The sequence below is a fragment of the Microtus oregoni genome, unplaced genomic scaffold (genome assembly GCF_018167655.1).
Source record: "Microtus oregoni isolate MIOR12 unplaced genomic scaffold, Mior012 000020F_ref0000438, whole genome shotgun sequence".
Classification (NCBI taxonomy): domain Eukaryota; kingdom Metazoa; phylum Chordata; class Mammalia; order Rodentia; family Cricetidae; genus Microtus; species Microtus oregoni.
Genome location: NW_024543079.1, coordinates 38,402,099 through 38,424,213, shown reverse-complemented (window position 1 = coordinate 38,424,213; position 22,115 = coordinate 38,402,099). Strand labels below are relative to the sequence as shown.

Here is a 22,115-nt window from a genome sequence, read left to right as displayed (position 1 = left end):
GACACTGTGGGATCTACAGCCCACAGGGATATGCTGGGAGGCTATTTAGTGGTGCACTTAGTTCATTTGACATGATAAATACTGTCTTGGGTCCAGTAACATGAGACAAATCTTATATGAGATCCCTATTAGCTCTGGTTCTGCCTCTTACATAGAACCTAAACTCATTTGTAGAAGAAGGAAGCTGACTTTTTCCAACTTTGGCTGATTATTGACCTGTTGAATTATGTGGGGACCATGGTTTTATCTTATACTTCCCCAAAGTTAGGTCTGTTAAAAAGAGTAAATATAGTGACTTGTAAGATTAGAACATCTTGGTAGGTTCTGGATGTAGCCCCAACAATTGACACATATCTTTTTCCCCTCTAGGAAATTATGACCAGATCTGAAATAGCTGAAAAAATGTTCTCTTCAGAAAAGATAATGTGACTGGGACCTGCAGTTGAGTGATGGGAAAAGCCTGTCTCATCAAAACTGACGGCTTCACTATGATACGTTTTATTGTGTTGTCATGAAGATCTGTGTGTGCAAATGAAGAATCAGGTGTGGGAGGGTCCGCCACCCTCATAAAGCCATCTTTAAAACTGACTCATAAGGTCAGTTTAATTGCCGTTAAGTTGCCTGAATTTGGAAATAATCTGATACATCTTAACCAAGTGTACACAGAAGTGTGATAGGTGACAGCTACAGGCATGCAGATTTGGGTCTCAGGTTTTCTCCAGAAAAAAAGAATTTGTACCTGGGTGTGGTGGCACATGCCTGGCAGTTGAATCTCTGTGAAATCAAGGGCAGCCTGGTCTACATAGTTCCAGGACAACCAGAGAGAGCTACTGAGTGAGACCCTGTCTCAAAAAACAAAACAAAAAAAGAAAACAAACAATGAAAAAGATTCTCTGTGACCACTCCTTCCCTTGCACCTTCGAGATTGATTCTCCTGAATGCTCCACAGCAGTGTTCATCTTTTGTAGTGATAACTTTATTCAGTTTTTTATACTGAAGTGACATCGTATTGGAACGTGAGCATGTTCATATGTTTTATCTTGTCCCCTCTGTTGGTGTACACAAAACTCCTATTTGTAAATACCACCATGCACTGCACGTCATGGAGTATGATGAGCTCAGGGGAACACGAGTGCACAAAGAGAGACGTCTTGAGGATACGTCCAAAGATTTTCAGGCTATGGGTACACGTGCTGCTGCTAATTCCGCTATGACCCCTGGCCATGTGGCTCCCCAAAAGCACTTCCTTCCAAGCATCTTGGTGCACCATTCCTTGTGAGCTTTGTGGGGACTTGCACAGTATCAGGTTGGCTACACGTTCTCGGTGTTTTCCGTTTCAGGATAAAAACATCTAACTATACCATGCATCCACATGTAATTAACCAGCCCTTAATCATATTTTACACCTCGTTTTGTTAAATTATGTTCATAATGTATGATTGAAAATTTCTATTCTGATATTTTTTTAAATATAGAATGTTGTAACTTGAAAGGCACTTGAATGTAGTTTGGAGATGTGAATGCTTTGCTGCTCTCATGACCAAAGACACCAGACTGGCAGGCATTAGTGATGAAAGGCAGGGTCTGTGGCTTTTCTCTGGACGATGTCTGGCCTTGTGAATTAGAATAATGTGGAATAATTGAGAAAACATGAAAATCTGACCAGGAGCACTTAACCACAACCTGCAGTGATTTTCACTTTGATGCCACAAAACAACCCTTTCTTTCAAAAGCTTACTCTTCTGAGTTTATTTCCTCCGTACTCATTCCATAGCGGTTGGTAGAGATACATTTCTGTAGTTGTATCTCTTGAAAATTTCCCATAGTGGACACTGGGAAATGGTGCAGTGTTGGCAGCCCTGGTGGAGAGAGGCTGGTTCACAGCCCCCCTGCTTCCTGGTGCTTCCTGGGGGAGAGTGGCCAATTCAACCAAGGTGGGTCCATTGCTTCTGTCAGTTTCTGCCACAGTGATGGGCTTCTCCTGTCCACTATGCTTCCCTGCAAGCTTGTACATTTTGCTTTGGCATAGTCTACCTTCTAATCCAGTTGTTCGAGAACTGGAGACACCCTTGCAGGGTGGGAGTCGGAGGTTGCAGGGTGCTGCGTAGCCCACACTGATTGACGTTAGACTTGAGAACCTCTTGCTAAGATTGCAGGCATGCACCACTGAAGCCCACTTCACATGTGTATTTAATACCCTGCCTTCACGGGAGGAGGCACTTGAGCCACAACCCACATGCCTGCAGCTGATATTTCTGCTTATAGCTAGCAGGGGTTACACATAGAGTGGGTGTGGGGGGAGGAGTTGCTGGCCAGGGAAATGCTTTTGATACAATATCAGTAGTGTTTCTAAAAACAAAATAAAACAAACAAACCAGGAAAGACAAAGGATGCTGCCTCTGGCCTAGCTCCAGGTTGAAATCAACACTTCTTTCCAGAGAGTGGAGTTTCATCTTGACAACCTCACTAGAAATGTTTTGTGTGTGCTGTCTGTTGCATTTAGTGATAATGGTGCCAGTTGCTAATGTTTAATGACCTGTGTTGAGCTTTTCTTGGGGGATCCTACAATGTCGGTGTAATTTACAAGGACTAGGTTATCCACCCAGGGCTACCATGCAGTTCTTCAACCTCCTTCCCCATCTGCTCCGAGGCTCCAGACAACGTTGGGACTTGCAGGTGCCCAGCTCAGTTTGCTCAGAATGCTGCTGGACAGACCTCCCCTTTAGTCGAGGTCTGAGGATAAGGCTCCAGTTTTGTGCTCAGAACTTCTTGAATACAATTAGATTTTGGTGACGTGTGAGGTTTGCTTGAGACATTTTTCATGATTTGAATTAGGTTAATATTGAAATATGTGCCTTCTGGGGTAGTTATGTTATTTCAGTAAGAAACAAGAGATGGAAATTATAAGCTTGGGAGGTGGTAGGATGCCCCCATGCTTTTCCTGTTTGTTTGGTTGGTTTTTGGATTTTGCTTTGGTTAACTTTTCCTATCTTGTAGAAAGTGCCACCTTTCCCTCTGGATTATGGTACATCATATTTAGACTACAATAATGTCAAGATTTGGCTTAAAGTGTGCATACAAAGTTGATTTGTACACCCTTTTTCAAGGAAGTTTGGGGCTGTTGACCTGGCTGTCTATGACTAAAGCTGAGAGAGACCATGCTAGGTTTTTTGTCTCTTGTTCTGATACTTATGTCTGTGAGTGATTGACAGCATGCAGTAAGCAATACAAAACACCAAGCCTTACATCTGTCAGAGGAAGTGTAATATACAAAATTCTGAACATTTAAATGTATTTAAGTGACAAAAATAGATTTTTTTAAGGAAGTGTATGTCATAGGACAGGAACTTGATACTGTATTAAGCTTCTTTAGAACTAGGAAAACATTCATTCTTGGGGGAGAATGTTTAGAGGTTAAAAATATATTCACTATTTAAAAAGATTAAGTTATTATTTGGGGAAAATTTCCTTGAATATATAATAGCAATTTAAAGAACTTTTGTTTGAAAAATGTATTTTTATGCCTTAATATTTGTTTTTTTGTAATAAATTGCTTTCTGATGTTTGGAGATTGTTTTCTGAGATTATCTGTTAGCGCTACCTCATGAAAATCTGTAGGAAATGTGCTCTCCCGGAGAGGGCAGGGCGTGGGATTCTTTAAAGGGGAGGTACAGCTAAAAGTCAGAAAAATATTGAGCCTTAGTTGTGCTAGATCAGAACAAAATGGAAATATTTAAATCAAGTTAACCTAAGTTTGTGCACCTGTGTGTGTTTATATGTTTTCATGTGAGAGAGACCTGTCATCTCTCAATCTAGTGAAATGAGAGCACTCATTCCTGATGACATCATTGACTCAGTCTTTGTGAAATATCCAGCAATGTTTAAGACCTTTGAATGATGTCAATTCTCTTGATATTTTCAAAGATGTCTCAAAATAAAGAGTAAGGTTTCTACACACACACACAAACTATAGACAAACTAAATGTCAGCACCAGACAAGAATAGTGAGTGGATTCCTGTCTACTTCTTACAGGATGGTTTCAGCAGGAAGAATTTAGCTGGAAACTGGTGAGGGAAGCCATTATAAAGGGAAAGAAGGAGGGGAGATACATAATATTAAGGGTGTTTGAAAAAGCCTTAGGGAAGCATTGTTTTATGTTAACTTAAAAATACATATGTGTGTATAGGTGATAGATTAGATAGATGATAGATGACAGGCAGGGTTTGAATGGAGTATGCCACGTAGGATGACATTTTCTCCCCAAGAACCATAGACTAATAAAAACCTTAGTGTCAAGCATAGGAATTCTCCCTTCAAATTTTTGACTAGGGGAAATCTAGATGACTCCCAAAACAATATAGGCTATTGCCATTGCCATTTCTTATCTTCCAGAACTTAAAGGTGAGACCCTATTGCTGAGGACACCACACACTTTGGAAACAGTACATGAAACTGACCTAGAAGCCCCTGCCTTGAGGACTATCTCTCAGAATATGCAGTCACTATGCAAACTTTTGTCCCTAAACTGTGCAATCAATAGTCCTTCCTTGCTATGACACAAAACACAATGACCAGCATGACAAGATATCTCCCAAGGTGCAATAGTAGTGCTTATATCTTGGGGTAACCAAGGTATAAGCCACACATTTGGATGTAAGGGACACTCAATAGAGGGGAATTCATCTCTGATACTGTAAACCCAACCAACTTCATTGTGAGGTCATTGACCCTAGAGGAGAGCCTGCTATTACTACTTTCCAAAACCAGTATAATTTCTTTTTTAAAAAATTTATTTTCATTTTATGTGAATGGGTGTTTTGCTTGCATGTATGTCTATGCACACATGCATGCCTGGTGCCCAGAGGCTGAAGAGGGCATAAGATCCCTTAGAACTAGAGCTACAAGTCATTGTTAGCTGACATGAGGGTGCTGGGATTGAACCAGTGCCCTTTGGGAGAATAATCACTGCCTCTAACCACTGAGCCATCCCACTAGCCCCTGGTATAATTTCTAGCTGCATTCTAAGTACTTATCTTTGTACCAAAAGGTAAGTTAGCTCTTACTCCTCATCAAAGAAGCATCTCTTTGCAGTAGATAGAGACTATTACAGAAATCCACAGCGGGTCAAAGATCAGAGAACAGCTGACCACAAGGTGCCCAGCCCTAACTGGTCCAGCTACAACACAACCCCTACATCTAAAACCCAGGGAATATTGTCAAAGGGGATACAGAAAGATTCTAAGAGCCAGAGGGCCAGGGCATTTGCTAGAGTATCTCCTATATATGACAAGTATCTCCATGAAATCTCAGCGATACGATTGTCTAAACAAGACCTGCCCGATACAATGCCAGTTGATATGCTGATATGGTGGGGGAACGCTCAGAAGACTCCACCGTCAGGTAAAGAACTACAGACCATTAGTGGCTGCTGAGAGATGGATAATCACTCTTCTCTAAGGAATAACCTCCTGATAGGTCCCAGGGGGTCAGCCTTAAACACATGTACATGCAAGCAACATTAAATGTACCCACAGATTGTATTCATGTGTGTGTATATAAATATATATCACAGTAATAGTGTGCAGAGGCTCACCTCACGGTGGCCGGGAAGCAGAGAGAGATGGATGGGCAGTAGGAGTATGTGCAGAGGCCACCTCATGGTGACCAGGAGGCAGGAAGAAATGATGGAAGGGGCTGAGGGAAGATGCATCTTAGCCAGGACGTTCCTAAGATCCACCCCTTCCTGATAATCCTTTCGTGGATTAAATCCATCTGTGAATTGGACCTTGATTTGGTCAGAGAATCCATGATCTAATGGCCTCTGAATGCACCCTCAAAGGCACACGCAGAAGTTTTACTAATCACCTAGGTGTCTCTCAATCCAATTGAATTGACCGTTGAGACCCGACATTTCAAGATCTGCCCATTAAAGTGAGACCCCTGATAGTCCTGTCCAAACTCATGGTCCTGTTTCAGTGAGTACCTACACTACAACCTTTTGGGGTTTCTTCTTTCCATGGTCTTTCTAGACACTGGTTTCTGTGGGACCATCATCACAGGCAGGTGGTTGGAGGTCTCGGAGGTCAGTCTTGGCTTGTTCCTGCTGCTCATGTGCCCACTGTTCACTCCTGCAGGCCCTGAAGGTCTGCACAGTGGTTCACACTGTGACAGTCCTGGTGTCAGCCCATGCCTGCCTGCCCTACACAGTAGGAGGCTGCACTGCCAGAAGAGGGTGTCGCCTCTTCTGGCAGCGTTTCTTCCATATCTTCCACCTTCACCTGTCAGGCCCAAGTATTGCCTTAAGGGACTGAGGTTGACATCTTGGGGACTCAGAGAAGCAGAACCAAATATATGAGGCATGTGTAGTCAGCCAATTTGTCTCTGTACCACCAGCCCCCACTCATGACACAGAGACATTATTAGTTATGAAAGCTTAGGCTTGTTTCTAACTAGCTCTTATGACTTAAGCTATCCCATTTTGATTAATCTGTCCTGCCACATGGTTTGTGGCTTTTACATCTCCTCCTGCATGTCCTGCTTCTTCTCCATCTCCTCTGGCATTTCCCCCACACCTAGCTTCATCTCTTCTTTGCTCTCGGTTCAAAAGTCTCACCCAACCTCTTCCTGTCTACCTATTGGCCATTCAGCTCTTTATTAAACCAATCAGAAGGTGCCTTGGGGAAGACACATCTTCCCCAAGAGTACAAAAAGATTATTCCACAACATTTCCTTCTTTTTGTCTAAATAAAGAAGAAAGGTTTTAACTCTAACATAGTAAAACTACATACATTAAGAACAATTATCAGGTAAGAATAGCATTCATAATATACAGTCCACTTGCATTGGCAAATTTAGAGAAAATATTCCATTATCTATCCTGCTTGGTAAGTCCAAAGTATTATACCCAATTCACTGTCTATCCTAACTTGTATTACAAACCTAAAACTATATTTTTAGACCTCAAAACATTTTGTAGATAAACAATTTAAGTTTTTATGCCTCTCAGCCTTATATACTTTAAACCTCTTTTGTGAGTTTCTTTTCTGAATTTAGTAACAAGGAAAACTGTAATTATAACTATCTAATCTTCAGCTCCATCAGAGATCGGAGAAGGATATAATATTACCCGGGTAAACAGGAAGTGCAGAGCAAACAACTTTCAAAACTGGAAATGACAGAAACAGCTGACTGCCTGAACAGTGACCTAAGGTTCTTCTGCAACATTGGGGCATCCATCTTTGGCCTACAGGCCTAAAAATATTTTTTGTGAAGTAGGAATTTTTGAAGAACTTCCTACCCTGTCTTGACAAAGTTTGGCAGTTCCTTTTTGTGTGTGTGTGTGTCCTCTTTATTTGGATAACATTGAGGCAAGGGTAGTTTCTTGCCCAAATAGTTAGCTTTTGCCACAAAGAAAGCAAACAGCATATGGAGGTTTTTCGATGCCCATCATCTGTTTTTGAAGTAAATTGGTGCTACCAGGAGTCTTGTGTCTCACTGTCTTTAACACTTTAAATGTCATATTTTGTAGATCCCTAAAATGTTTGAAGACTATCTATCTAAAATATATCTGTTTGACCTTAAAAACCATACCTAACATGACTATAAGTTTGATTATTATAGATTACTATTAACATGTATTTCTTTATTATCCTGTGTTCTCTGCCTACCTAATTTTAACACTGAATAATTTTCAATTTTTTAAATGAGCTACATAGGTACAATACCTTAAACAAGAGTAGAAACCTATATACAGTATAACAAAAATAATTTAAAAAAATTATTAATCAAATGATTAATAAATTTCTGTAAAATAAAATCAGCGATTCATATAAAATACGAATTTGCATCATCAAGTGGCAAAGACAAAAGTAATTTTTGAAATTGTTTTACATTTTGTTCACTTTTTTGTTTGTTGTGTGTTGAGGGTGTGTGTGTGTGTGTGTGTGTGTGTGTATGTGTGTGTTTTCAGTCAGAGGACAAATTCCAGGAGTCAGTTCTTTCTACCATGTGGTTCCCAGAGATCAAACTCATGTTGTCAGACTAGACAGCCAACAAACACCTTTACCCTCTGACCCATCTCTCCAACTCCGAAGATAGAACTTGGAGATATATATATCTTAAATATTATTTTAAATATATAACATTTTTATTAATTCGTTCAGAATTTCATACACTGTATCTTGATCACATTCATCGTCCACTCTCCCCCAGCTCCTCCCATATCCACCCCTTCTCCCACCCCCACCACTTCCTCCCCACCCCTCTAATACTTCATCTTCTTTCTTTTTAGAAGAGACTATTTTAAAGCAGATGTCCTAATCCTATGACTCTTACAATCTTTCCCCCTCCTCTTCTTTGTTGTTCCCTGAGCCTTAGGAGTTGTGTTGTGAAGTCTTGGCTGGAGACACACACCCCACAGTCGGGTGATCTTTGCATTCTGACAACGTGTGGGTTTCTGCAATGGTCTCCACTTGCTGCAAAAGAAGCTTCTGTGACAATGGGGGAGAGAGAGCTACACTGATCTGTGGGTATAAGAATGGGTGTTTAGAGTGCAGTTAGGAATCACCCTGGTTCAGTAAGCTGATAACAATAGATTCTCCTCTGTAAGTGGAGGTTTTTGTCGGGACTGCCGACTGCTCTAATCAATGCACAGAGATTTAATATTAATTATAAGTGGAGGATTATTCCACGGCGTTCCTCAGATCTCATGGACTCTGTAAACACAGGGAGTTGACTAGTTTATGGCACCAGGCATGGATTCCTTCCTACTGAACCAGCCTTAAGTCCAATTAGACAGCTCTTTGCTCCCAGGACGTAAGTGCCACTATGGTACCTTTCAGACTATCTCGCCATGCCCATGATCGTCGTGGTCTGTAGGTGCCTACAGCGAGATAGAACTCCTGATTGCTTTTCTCCCTTGGCAGTGTCATGGCTCCATCCAAGGCTAGTCCCAGGCTTCCAAGTCAGTTTCGGCTCCACCTCTTTAAGTTCTGTGTTCACAATGTGTGTAGCATCTTTTTCTGGAAGGCACCAAGGACAACAGCAACAGCCTCTATGGTTTGGAGAGTCTCCTAGACTCTTGTGACCAACAGCTCAAAAGGAAGTGTCCCATGCCTGGCCCTGGGGTTTTTGTTAGATACTCTGTGACTTTTAGGGGAAGAGCATTATTACCCCAAGTGGTATAACTTCAATTAAATGATATATTGGGGAGGGGTGGTACATAACTTTAAGTAAACAGAAAATAATTTCCTACGGCTTCTTCAACCATCCATAGTGTTATTTATCTCAGCTCCTTCATCATGTCTGACTCTATAATTTAGGATGTCTTATTGACTATGATAAATGTCTTTATTCTCATGTAAATGTTGAAAGTGATTCCTGCAAAGAACGGAGAGATGCAAGTCCCTCTTGGTCCCTGCAGGTGGTGAGGTTTGGCTCAGGCACATCTGACTCCAAGAACTACATCATCCACCAACTGGGCCTACTACTCTGCCCCTTCCACAGACATTTGGACTTCATTGGGGAATGGCATTTGTGGACTTTCAAAGCTTCTCTCCCCTTGGCAGACATTGAATGATGCTTGGTCTATAATTATGACACAGTGAAGTCTAACCTTTTTTTTTATTATATTATTGGAAATGGTCTTCAGGGCATGGCCAGCAGCTTCTACTGTCTGTCCTGATGTTGTCCACAGGCAGACAATGTCTTCAATGTTCTACACGTGACTGCATGGCTTGCTGGCAGAATCGCTGGTTATAACGTGTGAGCATAATGTAGTGCCTGGCTCAGAGCCAGGCCTACAGTTGGCACTTGATAAATATTTGTATAATGAAGGAATTGGATGAAGTCATGGCTCTCCTGCTGAGTGATCCCCTCCCTCCGCTTGCCCTGTTATCCCTGGTCAGACTAACATGCCAGTCTTTGTTCCTGTGACCGTTAGAGAGTAGCTTCTTAGAGGCTTGATGACACTTAGAGCAGAGACAGATGCGGGACTGTGACTGTGCCAACAGCAAGACCAGGTCACAGATGCATCAGGAGGGAAGCAACATGATGTGGGCACCATAAGAGACCATGAGGGCCTCACAGGACAGCAGGGAGTCACTGCTTCCCACTGTATGCTGCCAGTTGCCAGGTCTCCGATATAGATTTCAACAACAAATCCTTCTCTTTCAGCCAAGAGTAGTGTGGCTTCTAGAACTATAGCCTGGGCTACTAATAAGAGCCTATCAGACATAAACAAACAAACAAACAAATAGAATTTTAAATGCTGAGCGGGTGGTTCATGCGGTAAAATGCTTTGCCTTGTTACTCAGGAGACAGAGGCAGGCAGATTTCTGTAAGTTTGAGGTCATCCTGGTCTACAGAGAGAGTTCCAGGACAGCTAGGGTGGTTACACAGAGAAACCCTGTCTCTAAAAAACAAATGCTTACCTTGTAAGCATGAGGACCTGAGTTTGTGCCCCAGAACCCGTGTATATAAAGCCAGGGCATGGTGGGGCTCCTTTCTAATCCCGGTGCTAGAGAGACAGAGACAGGGGAACCCTGGGGCCAGGCAGTCTAGCCTGTTCAGCAAATTCCAGGCCAATGAGAGATCCTATCTCTAAAGGAAAAGGTGCGCAGGGCCTGAAGAATGACACAGGAGGCTGGGAGAGAGAGAGAGGGAGAGAGGAAGGGAGAGAGAGAGAGAGAGCGCACAGGAGGGGAGGAGAGAATATTAATAATTAAAATCCAACTTCCTTCTTCTTTCTTTGCGTTCCCATATCATATGGAGAACTGAGGATATTACGGCAGATCTTATGTAGCCCAGGCTGGCCTCAAACTCGCTGTGTAGCCGAGGATGACTTGGAACTTTATATCTTGCTTTCACCTCCCAAGTGCTGGTTTTATAGGTGTACTTCCACACCTGGCTGTGTGGGGTTGAGGATCCAATTCAAATCCTCACGAATGTCAGTCAAGTTTCCTACCAACTGGGCTACACCCTCAGCTCCTAGAGTCTTTCTCTCATTAAAAAAAAAATCATCTTTATTTTATTTATTTATTACGCATTCTCTCGCACATGATGGCATTCATATGGAGGGTGGGCAACAACCTGCGGGACTTAGTTCTCTCCTACTGTGTAGATTCAAAGGACCACATTCAAGTCATCAGCCTCGGTGACAAGAACCTTTATCTGCCAATCCATCTCACAGTCTCCAAAACAGCCCCAGTACCCCACAGATACTCCCCAAGAAACAATAGAGGAAAAACAGAGGGCACAAACTAGCTGATAGAACCATTTTATTAGGGCAGAGGGAAGCCCTAACCGAACAGCTAATGTTCCTAGCCTTCTCCATTTTAGATTTGTTTTGTGTGTATGAGTGTTTTGTTTGAACATATGTGTGTACACAACATCCATGCCAGTGACCACAGAGGCCAGAAGAGGATGCTGAATCCCCTGGAACTGGAAGGAGGCATGGTTGTGAGCTACCATCTGGGTAGTGGGAACTGAACCCGAGTCCTCTGCAAGAGCAGCCAGCACTGCTCTGAACCACTGAGCGTGGCTCCAACAGTCAGTCACTCTGGAGAGAGCCCCCGCAAGTTCTGCTTGTGGGCATCTGCTTCGGTTACTGCAGATCACCGTAGCGGACGACAGAGAAAGAAGGGCAGCCAGGCCTCAGAAAACTAATTCAGATGAACCTTGAGCACGAAGCGGAGTCAGCCATAGGGCCAAAGTCACAAATGGAAGTTAGCAAATAGGGACAACACCAAAGCAAAAATTCCTGTTGATGTTTAGAAACCTTAGAAACGCAGAACAGCAAACCCAAGAGGCAGCTGTGTCGCTTTGAGTAAAATTGTTGCAGTCCTGAGATTCCATAAAGTAAAGTAGGGATTAGGTCAAGACCAAATGTCCTGGAAGCGCCTTTCTGAGCCGAGACGTTTAGAATTGAGTCCGCATACCCCAGGCTGCTCACCAACCGTGCTGCGTTAGTTATTTGCCTCAATACTGTGGCTTAATACCCCACAAGAGGCAACTGAAGGAGGAAGGGTTTCCTTGGGCTCCTGGGTTAAACGCAGCGTGGCAGAGTTCATCCGGGCTTCCTCTTTCCCCACCCATTCTCCCTTAGTCCAGCCTCCCCCTCCCCCCGCCCGCCCAGGGGTCTTCAGACAGGGGCTGTCCCCACATTCAGAGCGGGTCTTTTCTCCTAATTTAACCTCTCTGGGTACGCACGTGCCTGGAGGTTTGTCTCCCAGGTGATTTCAAACCGCGCCAGGCTGACGAGGAAGTTTAACCACCTATAACCTTGCTTCATTCTCTGCTTCTATGCGATCTGGTCTGCCTTGAGACTCCGAGGAGAGGGTAATGGGAAAGAAAAGAGGGCTTGCTCACATCTGCCCAGCCTCTGGTGTCCAGTGTGCAGCCAGAACCAACTAAGCGTGCTTGGGGGTTGCCATGTAAATACGGGGCAGGAGAAAACTCAAAATAAATAGCCACTCCAAGCAGAATGGAACCTTTCATTCCCAGGAGGTAAGCGCAGCCAGGAAACGGGTGGCCCGCTCATAGACAGCGGACACACTGGAGACTGACACAGAGGCCCATCATCTCTCCGGCCTACCCTGGTTTGGCTGCTGTCCTTTCCTCCCTACCTGGACAGTGCCAAGCAGTGTTCTGACTACGTCTCTCTGCAACACTTCCAAAGCACAAGGACATGGACCTTGCTCTGCTTCAGGAAGCCAGAGGAAACAGCTCAGTGGGATTTGTTGGGGAGCCAAAGTTTGGGTGGTCCCCAGGCCCAATGCCCAATGCCCAATGCCCTGTGTTCCATGGTTCCATGCTTTCCAGGGAACCGGCTATGGTCATAATTTGAACTCCCTCCTCAGTATGGTAGTATTAGGATATTTCTGAATTAGATCACTGAGGTGTTGTTACAAAAGAGGCCTTATGCAGGGTGGGGGTGGCGCATGCCTTTAATCCCAGCACTCAGGAGAAAGAGGCAGGTGGATCTCCAAGTTCAAGGCCAGCCTGGTCTATAGAACAAGTTCCAGGACAGCCAGGGCTACACAGAGAAAGTCTGTCTTGAAACCCCACCCACCTGACCCCCCCCCCCAAGAAAAGAGGCCTCAAAGAGCTACTCTGCCTATTTCCACAATTGAGGATGAAGCAAACCCGCATCGCCACCAAATCTGCCAATAAATACCTTGATCCTGACTCCCAGCTCCCCGAGTCTCGAGGCGCGCGGTTGTATTGTTAGACACTGCCTAGTCCGTGGCACTTTGTCATAGCAGCCCTCATAGGCCAAGAGAGGACACCGGGCTTGCCGTCCTGATTCCCACTGAAAACAGCTCCGTTTCAGGGGCTGTGGGCTTCAGAAGCATTCTGTACAATCAGAGGGAGCTTCCCAAGATGCTCTTCCAGGGAGAATTAAGTTACATTTTCCAGGGGTCTGAAGCACCTGCTTCACCCATAGCCTGGGTGCAGGGACTTCAACTTTGTGCCTGTCCATCCTCGGGTTGTTACCCACCCAGACCTTAGTGAAGTTCTAGAATGGGGTCTCTGCTGATACTCTGGGGAAACAGACTGCACACTAGAAGGAAGGCTGTGGACTCTTAGTCGCCCGGGGCTCGCTCCTAAACCCTGGACAGTACTCTTCTAAAACGTTTCCATTGATTTTAAAGTAATTCTTTGCTATAAATGTAATTTTACCATTTATTAAAGACTAAAGGAAATCTGGTGTGCTTATTTATTTTTACACGAAGAACTAAATCTTGTCTGACTATTTGATATTGAACAAGAAGCATTTTTGACATTTTTTTTCCCAAATTGATCTATAGTTTGATAATTGTTACACCAAGCACATCACTTCACAGAAATATGTACAAAGTGGCAGAAAACGTTGTTTGTGCGGGGAAAAAAACAAACAAAAACAAACAAAAAACCCACTTTATTTCATAACATAAATAGTCTGGATCTGAGCCAAGTGTCGTAGATGTCTCATTCACGTGGTGTCCAGGGACAACTGACCAGCACCAGTCACGGTGACCAAGGACCCCTTGGATTCATTTTTTGGTCTTGTGCTTTTACAATTTGCTAAATTCAGCAACTCAACTCCCATATTTTGGTACACAGTTGAAAAAGACGTGGTCTAACCTAGGCCAAGTTTATGAAGCCCCTCTTCCTACCACACTTGCCTTATTCTCTGCTGTCCTGGAGGAAGGTGTCCTTGTGTGGGCTTTGAGGTAGGACAAACCTAAGTTTGGCTCATCAGTCAGCCACGTGTGGCTGGCGAAAGCCTGGGTCGCTCCCGGCGGGAAGTAGGGACAGTAGGCAGTAGGGCAATCCAGGGTGGGCACCGGCCACCCTTGGTCGCGCCCGGCCTCCTCCAGGAGTCGTGGCTTGGGCGCGCTCCCAGGCGCATTCCAGGCTCAGCAGCCCCTCCTCTCCCGGCCTCCGCCACGGGGCTGGCGCCTCCCCGCGTCGTCCGGACAGTCTCGTGCCGCCGCCGGCTACGGTCTCTGGTGGCCGCGGGAGCTTAAAAAGACTGGCGCACCGCGGGGACTCAGGGTCCGTCAGGGAACAGCTACCTGCCTTCCTCAGCAGCCAGACTGTGCTGGGCGAGATGGGACCCGGCTCTCAGCGCGCGCTCGTCCTTCTCCTGCTGCTCCTTGCCTGCCCTAGAGCGCGGGCTTCCCAGGTCAGTGTCCCCGCAGCCCCTCCCGGGGTCCCGCTTCCCGAGGAGGTAACGCCGAGGCTGGGGCATGCCAGGTCCCACTCGTGTGCTGGAGTTGGGGGCTTGGAGAGGAATCTCGGGCTGGGGTTCGGATGTTGGAGAGAGGAGTGGGGTCCTCCATCTGTCATCGCAGAGGCACTGCGCGGGCCAGGAGACCTGGGAGGACCTGGGCTGCAGCAGCCCAGCAGGGGAAAGCGGCTCCGCGTGGGAATCGCCGGTACAGGAAAGTTGTTGCCCGGGGACTTCTGAGACATTGGTCTTTTGTGGGTCTCGGTGAGAACACCTGGCCGCCCAATTCTGTTAGAGAATGTTCTCGCCTTCCAAACCGAGCGTTTACATTTCAAACTGAAATGTTCTTGCCGCCACCATGGATCTTAACCATTCTTAGGACTACATAGCATTGACCTGGAATATCCTCAGGTGGTCCTATTCTGAGGACTGGAGGTCTTAGAATTGCAATTACATTTTCTTACCCCTATGGGCAGCGTCGGTTTTTGGTTTCTTTTCTTTCTTTTTTTTTGTCATTTATGTGCCCGAATCCCACTGGATTTATTTACTTAATCATATTCTTTTTCTTTTCTTTTCACATTAACCATTGGAAGCTAATTTTTAAAATTAAAAATGTAAATAAAAGATCATTTTAGGGACTTGGTATTGCCAAGTTACGGGTCCAGCAGCCAGAGAGAGCCCCTTTACCCCATTGAGAGCCCTGGCGGAGGAGTAACCCACCAGTTTCTCCAACCATGCCAACAGCATCATAAACTGCTGCAGGATGTGGAGAGACACTGGGTGCCTGCTGAATGTCGAGATTCTTGTTGGTCTTCTAAGTCTTCTAGAAGGCCACCCAGTCAGAAAGGGGTAGTATAAATTCTGTCGCTGACCTCCTGATCCTTGTCCCATACTGCATGTCCTGGAGCTAAATTGCTGGGCACGGGCAAGGATGCCCTGAGGTTACTGAGAAGCCCCTTGGGGGGGACAGCAAGTTTCCATGCCTGGAGAATTTGGTTTAGGTCAGACCTGCTCATGTTCCTGCAGAAGGTAATGAGTGGGAGTCACAGGAAGCAGCTGAGCAGCCAAATGGCAGAGGCCCAGCCTGGGGTGAAAGTGAACCCACCCACAAGAGCAATGGGATCGCCCCAGGTTTGTAGATTGCAAAACCAAACTAAACCTCATCCCATGCCCCATGCCAGAAGCACAGAAGATACATCTCCCATGGGCTCCTCCATCCCAGGCTGCAGATGGGCAGGGCAAGAGAGGAGATGCTCCAGAGCTCAGCCATCTCCTGGTCTCAGCAGGGTTTGTCATTGGGTGGACATCTGTCACATGGGGTTACATGGGAAACAGTGAGATCAGGGCAATTGGTGGATCTGGTGCAGAGGCAGCCCTGAACTTGCCTCAGCTTGAACATGTTCCTGAGTTACTGAGAGATCTAAGCCCTGCCCTGGCCAGCTTTTCTCACCCCCTTGCTGCTCAGCGTTGCCTTCTTTATCTGCAAAACAGCTCTTGCCGGTAAAGCCAAAGGAAATGAAAAGGATCAGCCATAGATGTCTGTTTCAAAGTTCTAGTGAAATTAGGATGGGTGATAGTGGCACAAGCCTTTAATCCCAGCACTCTGGAGGCAGAAACAGGTGGATCTCTACGAGTTCAAGGACAGCCTGGTCTACAGAGTAAGTTCCAGGACAGCCAGAACTGTTAGACAGAGAAACTCTGTTTGGGGTTGGGGAGGAGTTCTAGTGAAAATGACCTTCACCCAAACTGAGTATTTGGAGCTCCCCTGTCCTTCCAGCTCCAGGCTGGGCAAGCCAAGGAAGGAGCCACAGGAAGTCTTCATGTTACCCAGTCCCTCTCGTCTCTGTTCTGATACGCACACCTTCACAGAGGCTTCCTGGCCCACTGCTCCACATAGATCCTTCCCTGCATCTGCTTTTCTCCTGCTGTGGTCTCCTGAAGGGCAGCTCAACATTAGTCAGTGTCAGGCAGTCTCCGGGCAGATCCTGGCTGTGCATAACATGACCCAAGGGACTTCTAGAAGTCCTGCTGCCAGCCTTACTCTGAAGACGGCTCCAAAGTTTGGTTAGTCTACGTTGCATCTCAGGAAGGGCTGTTGTTAAAGACATCCCTAGTGACTCTTACAGAGACGATGCCTGAGACCCAGAGCAATCCTAGCTCTCAGAGTCACAATACGGAGTCAGTTAGCACTCAGGAGAGGATCGAGGTCAGGAGAGTTCACAGCGGATTCAGTAGGGGACTCACGAGGAATCAGGTGACATGGTGTACCTGAGGTCTACCTGACAGTATAAACCCCCAGGCTCTCAGGTCCAGTGATGAGACCGGCGGGCAAGCAGAAAGAATGGAATTTCCCACAGAACCACCCCTTCTCATGGGGGAGGTTGGCTAGGATGGGCAAGGGAACTTCATCATCAGAAGCCAGAGGGCCACGAAGCGGAGCCAGTGTGAGCTCCTATACAGGATCCCTGTCTGGGGTTCCTCTTTGTATGTAAATGTCCTCACTTTGCTGACTTTTGTGACTTCTAAGAATGACATTATAGGTGTATATCTGCATGAGTGTATGAGTGCATGCATGTGTCTGTGAATTCACAATTGCCTTCTGTGTGATGAAGGTGAATGGGTGTTTGCATGTGTCAGAGTATATGAGGGAGTGTGTGTTAGTATGTGTGTTATCATATGTGTGTCTTTCTGTGTGTATATGAATGCATGGTTGTGTTGTAGTGGTGGGTATGTGTGTGTGCGTGTGTTGAGGTATTTGAGTGTTGCAGTGTGTGTGTGAATGTATGTACATATGTTAAAGTACATACGTGCATGTGGTGAAAACATGGTTGCATGCAATGGTGGTATTTTAGTTTCTCATCTGCTGCTGTGATAAAACCCTAACCAAAACCAGCATGTTGTCATTGTGTTGACACATGCTGTCCAGTCTAGGGATGAACACACGTTATCAGTTCTCTCATAGAACAGCATCCGTGGTGTCATTTCTAGATTTTGGCTATCATGGGCAGAACATCATGGGTCAGGGAAGGGAGCTGACTCAGCAAGTAAAAGCATTTGCCATTGAAGGCTGGATGATCAGCCCAGCATGGTGGCACACTCTTCTAATCCCAGCACTCAGGAGGATCTCTGTGAGTTCAAGGCCAGCCTGGTCTACAAAGCATGTTCCAGTACAGCCAGGACTGTTACACAGAGAAATCCTGTCTCATAAAACAAGCAAACAAACAAGGTTAGGTGATCTCCACACACAAATAGATTAAAAAAATTTAAGTTTTACACAGAACTGTGCACAAGTTTTTTCTCCACTATAAATTTGTAGGAGTGGGATTGCTGAATCAAGTGGAAAATAAATGTGTAACGTCGCAAGAAAATTTCAAACTCTATTTCACAGCTGATGTGTTCCACCAGCTACCTAGGAAAGACCCAGCCACTCTGTTCCCTTGCCAGGGCTAGCATTCACCAGGCTTTTCACCCTAGATCATTCCAACAGGTGTCCAGTGGGACCTCTGTGTGGTTTCTGTTTCTGTTTCTCTAATAACTGGCAAATGGTGTAGGATGTTTTCTCGGGTGCTGGTTGCCCTGTGAATGCCTGAGGCAAGTGCCATTCAGACTATCTTCCTTTTGGTTTTATTTGTGAGATGGAAGTCACTATATGTCCAATTTGTGGGCCCAAGTGACCCTCTCACTTCAGACTTTCCAGCAGCCTGGACTATAGTCATGACATGCCATGCCCATCTTGACCAGTTTTGAGATGGATTGTTTGTATTCTTGTTCAGTTCAGAGCTTTCTTTACAGATTCTAAATACAAGCGAACTAAAAATACATTTTCCATTTGTAGCTTTAAACTGCTTTTTTCCTTTTTCTTTCAAAGATGAGGTCTCATGTAGCCCAGGATGGCTTTGAGCTACCTACGTACCTAAGGTTGGACTTGAACTCCTAATCTCTCTGCTCCTAGGTACTGAGGTCACAGGTGTGCACAGCCGCACCCAGCTAAAATGTCTTCTATAGAACAGAATAATAAAGTTTTATATGCATAATATTTATTATAATAAAGTTTAATAAAGCCCTATTTATTGGCCTGAATTTTAGTAATCAAATTTAAGAACCTTTGGCCTAACTTTTTAGGCCAAAACATTTTTTTTCTGTTTTCCTCTAAAATGTTCATAGCTCTGCACTTTTTTCCTATAATTCATTTTGTGTTTCTTTTAATAGTGTGGGATTTATGTGAAAATCACATTTTTGCATATGGATTTTCAATTATTTTAATAGTATTTATGGAAATGCCACTAAATTATCTTTGAGTTGCCTTAGCAACAGTCAAAAGCTAATTCTCTTACAAATATGGGATTATTTCTGTGTCAATAGTATATTATCTTTTTTCTTTCTTTTTTTTTCAAGACAGGGTTTCTCTGTCCTGGAACTCACTTTGTAGACCAAGCTGGCCTCGAACTCACAGAGATCCGTCTGCCTCTGCCTCCCGAGTGCTCGGATTAAAGGTGTGCGCCACCTCACCCAGATCACTATCTTTTCTCAAAAATGTATTTATTCACCTCTTGTGTATGTGTGCTCACATACACGCTCATGCATGTGACCTTCATGTGCTACTAGAAACTGATTAGTGGGAAAAAACAGTCCTTCATCTTTATAATTTCTTTCCAAGATTGTTTTTAACTATTTTAGCATCTTCATTTTTTTTTCACGAAAAGTTTTATGTGAAGACTGATAAAGATGGACAGGCAGGTAGAGGCACTGGGTACCAAGCTTGACAACCCAAGTTGATTCCTGGTACCCCTATGGGGGAAGGAGAGAACTGACCCCTAAAACTTGGCCTCTGGTCTAAGCTACACATACATGGCATGCATGTGCAAATACACACACACACACACACATGCACACCAGAGTATATAAATAAATAAAACAAAATTTAAAAACATTTTAGAATGAGCTCTTCTTTATATATGAACAATCCTGCACAATTTTGATTGGTATCATATTACATTTACAGATCAATTATGGAACAACAGGCTTTCTGTGTATAGATACAGTATGTCTTCCTATTTGCTTAGCTATTACTTGACTTTTTTTACTGTCAGTGTTTTTAGTTTAACAGAATGTGTTTTTATTATATTTGTATCTAGTTATTTTAATTTGTAGTCATGTAAAATGCTTTTAATTGATTTGAAGAGATGGCTCAGTGGGTAAAGTATTTGCTTTGCAAGTGTAATGATAAAAATTCAGATCCCTGTGCCCATATAAATACTGGGCAGGTTGGTTGCTTTCTGGTGGTCCCAGCACATGGGAGGTAGAGATAGAAATCTTCAGGGCAAGCTGATCGCCAAGTGAGCCAAAATGTCAAGCTCCAGGTTCAATATATAGGATGGAGAGCTTTGACAGCCTGGGAGACCAACTCCCAGGTCTGGACCCAGGGTTACAGAAAGAATGCCTTCAAAGTATTGGGACTTGGAAAAAATTCTTCTCTTTCTGAGGGTAAATAAGGAAACACACACACCTTCTGATGCCAACCTTCATCTTAAAAAGTTTTCTTTCTGAAAATCTCTCGGTCTCCACACAGCTACATCTCATCTCTTTCCACACAGCTGCACAGCACTCCTCTCTCAGTCTCTCATCCTTCCCCTACAACAGCAGAGCCTCTGGACAAATAGGAATCACATTCCAGAGTCACACAGCACTTCTTTTTTTTTTTCTTTTTTCTTTTTCAAGACAGGGTTTCTCCATAGCTTTTTGGTTCCTGTCCTGGAACTAGCTCTTGCAGACCAGGCTGGCCTCGAACTCACAGAGATCTGCCTGCTTCTGCCTCCCGAATGCGCACGCCACCACCGCCCGGTTTACACACAGCACTTCTTGAGTGAGCAATAAGAAACAGAGCCACACTGATAACATACTTTCTCTCTGGCTACAGATGTCACGCTGACCAGCCAGCACGTGCTTGGCCATGCATGTAGCTCTAAGTCCCAGACAGAAAGCGACACTGAAATTCAGGACTTAAACAATAAAGTTAGTTGGCTGAACCTTGAGGCTAGGAGTACGTGGAGGAAGTCCATTACTGCAGGGGGTTATATCTACTAAAGTTGCTTCATGTCTGATCTTGATTCAGCAGTAAACACCTGGGAGTTCATCCTTGTGTATTTGTCTCCAGGGGCAGCCAGTTTGCTTTGAATGTGCTCTGAAGTCTAAAAACATCTGTCTTTGTGACTGAGAATACTATTCCTTTCCTATGTCAGTCTGAGAAATGAAAAATATCCTAATATTTTTTCTGTTCATCAGAATTATACAGATTAAGAAGAAATCATCTTCCTGACCACAGTTATACGTGTGCCCAGTAGATGAAATATTTATACAAGATAAACACACAGGCAGTGCAGAAAACACCCAGAGCTGTTTTTAGGGAAGAAATGTATGCATATGAGAAAAATTACAGACAGAAATAACCAGTCATTTACAGTCAGTGACCCCACAGTCTAAGTAAGGCTCCCCCATCAGAGAGCTATTCATCTGGTAGATTGACCTGTTAGATACTAATTGTCACCTGCTATATACTCCCATGTCCTCCACAGAGAGTGACTAATGAAGACACTTATGTCAATGTTGTACCTACCTCCACATACACATGCACATACACATGTGCCACATATATGCAAAAACACACATGCATATGTATACCTCACATATATACATATAGGAAACAATTCAAATGGTGTGTTTCTAGAACATAGCAATTGGGCTTTTTGTGTTGACCTTGTATCTTGTTTTTTGTGAAGATTTTTGTTGTTGTTGCTGTTGTTGTTGCTTGACATTTGTGCATAGAACTTCCATTGTTCACAGGGGAGTCCACATCTTAGTCTAGTTCCGGAAAGCACTGTGCATCCCAGCATCAAGTGGTGCTAGCTCTAGGTGTATGGTTGCTATGTGTGTGGTCAGCGGTTCCTCTTCCTTCTGCTTCAGTGTTACCAGCAATGATGTTGAGTTTGAAACACACTTTTTTTATCTTGTTCAGTTCCAACAATCTTGTAGTTTTTCAGTCCCTTAAAGAAACTGGTGACCGTTTTTGTTTGTTTCAAACAGGGCTTCTCTGTGTAGCCCCAGCTGTCCTGGATCTTGCTCTGTAGACAAGGCTGACCTTGAACTCAGAGATCCCTCAGAGATCTTTGTGTCTCTGCCTCCTGAGGGCTGGGGTTAAAGGCATGTGCCATCATGCCCAGCCTTGGTGATAGTTTTTGAAATATGTGATAGCATTTGCTGATGAGACCCTGGAGGCCTGGAGACTCTTTTTCTGGAAGATCACACCTACAAATTCAATTCCTTCCACAGAGTGGAACCATTCCCTTTGGGAAGTGTGTTTCTCTCAAGAAATAAGTAACTGGGCAGAGTTGCACACACCGTAAT

The 22,115-nt window shown here is 44.4% G+C and overlaps 2 protein-coding genes across 4 annotated transcripts in view; both read left to right on the top strand.

Moving 5' to 3' along the window:
- Tmem87b (transmembrane protein 87B) overlaps nucleotides 1-3,569 on the top strand; it is a 41,357-nt gene extending 37,788 nt beyond the window's left edge. For all 3 annotated transcript variants that reach the window (XM_041670336.1, XM_041670335.1, XM_041670334.1), the window contains exon 19: nucleotides 370-3,569. In XM_041670336.1, the coding sequence (XP_041526270.1) occupies nucleotides 370-429 (60 nt within the window). In that variant the 3' untranslated portion in view covers nucleotides 430-3,569. The remainder of the gene's footprint in view (nucleotides 1-369) is intronic.
- A 1,777-nt stretch (nucleotides 3,570-5,346) lies between these two features.
- Nucleotides 5,347-22,115, top strand: part of Fbln7 (fibulin 7) — a 42,026-nt gene continuing 25,257 nt past the window's right edge. The window contains exons 1-4 of the mRNA XM_041670169.1: nucleotides 5,347-5,401; nucleotides 6,031-6,083; nucleotides 6,136-6,292; nucleotides 14,362-14,669. Of these exons, the coding sequence (XP_041526103.1) occupies nucleotides 5,347-5,401; nucleotides 6,031-6,083; nucleotides 6,136-6,292; nucleotides 14,362-14,669 (573 nt within the window). The remainder of the gene's footprint in view (nucleotides 5,402-6,030; nucleotides 6,084-6,135; nucleotides 6,293-14,361; nucleotides 14,670-22,115) is intronic.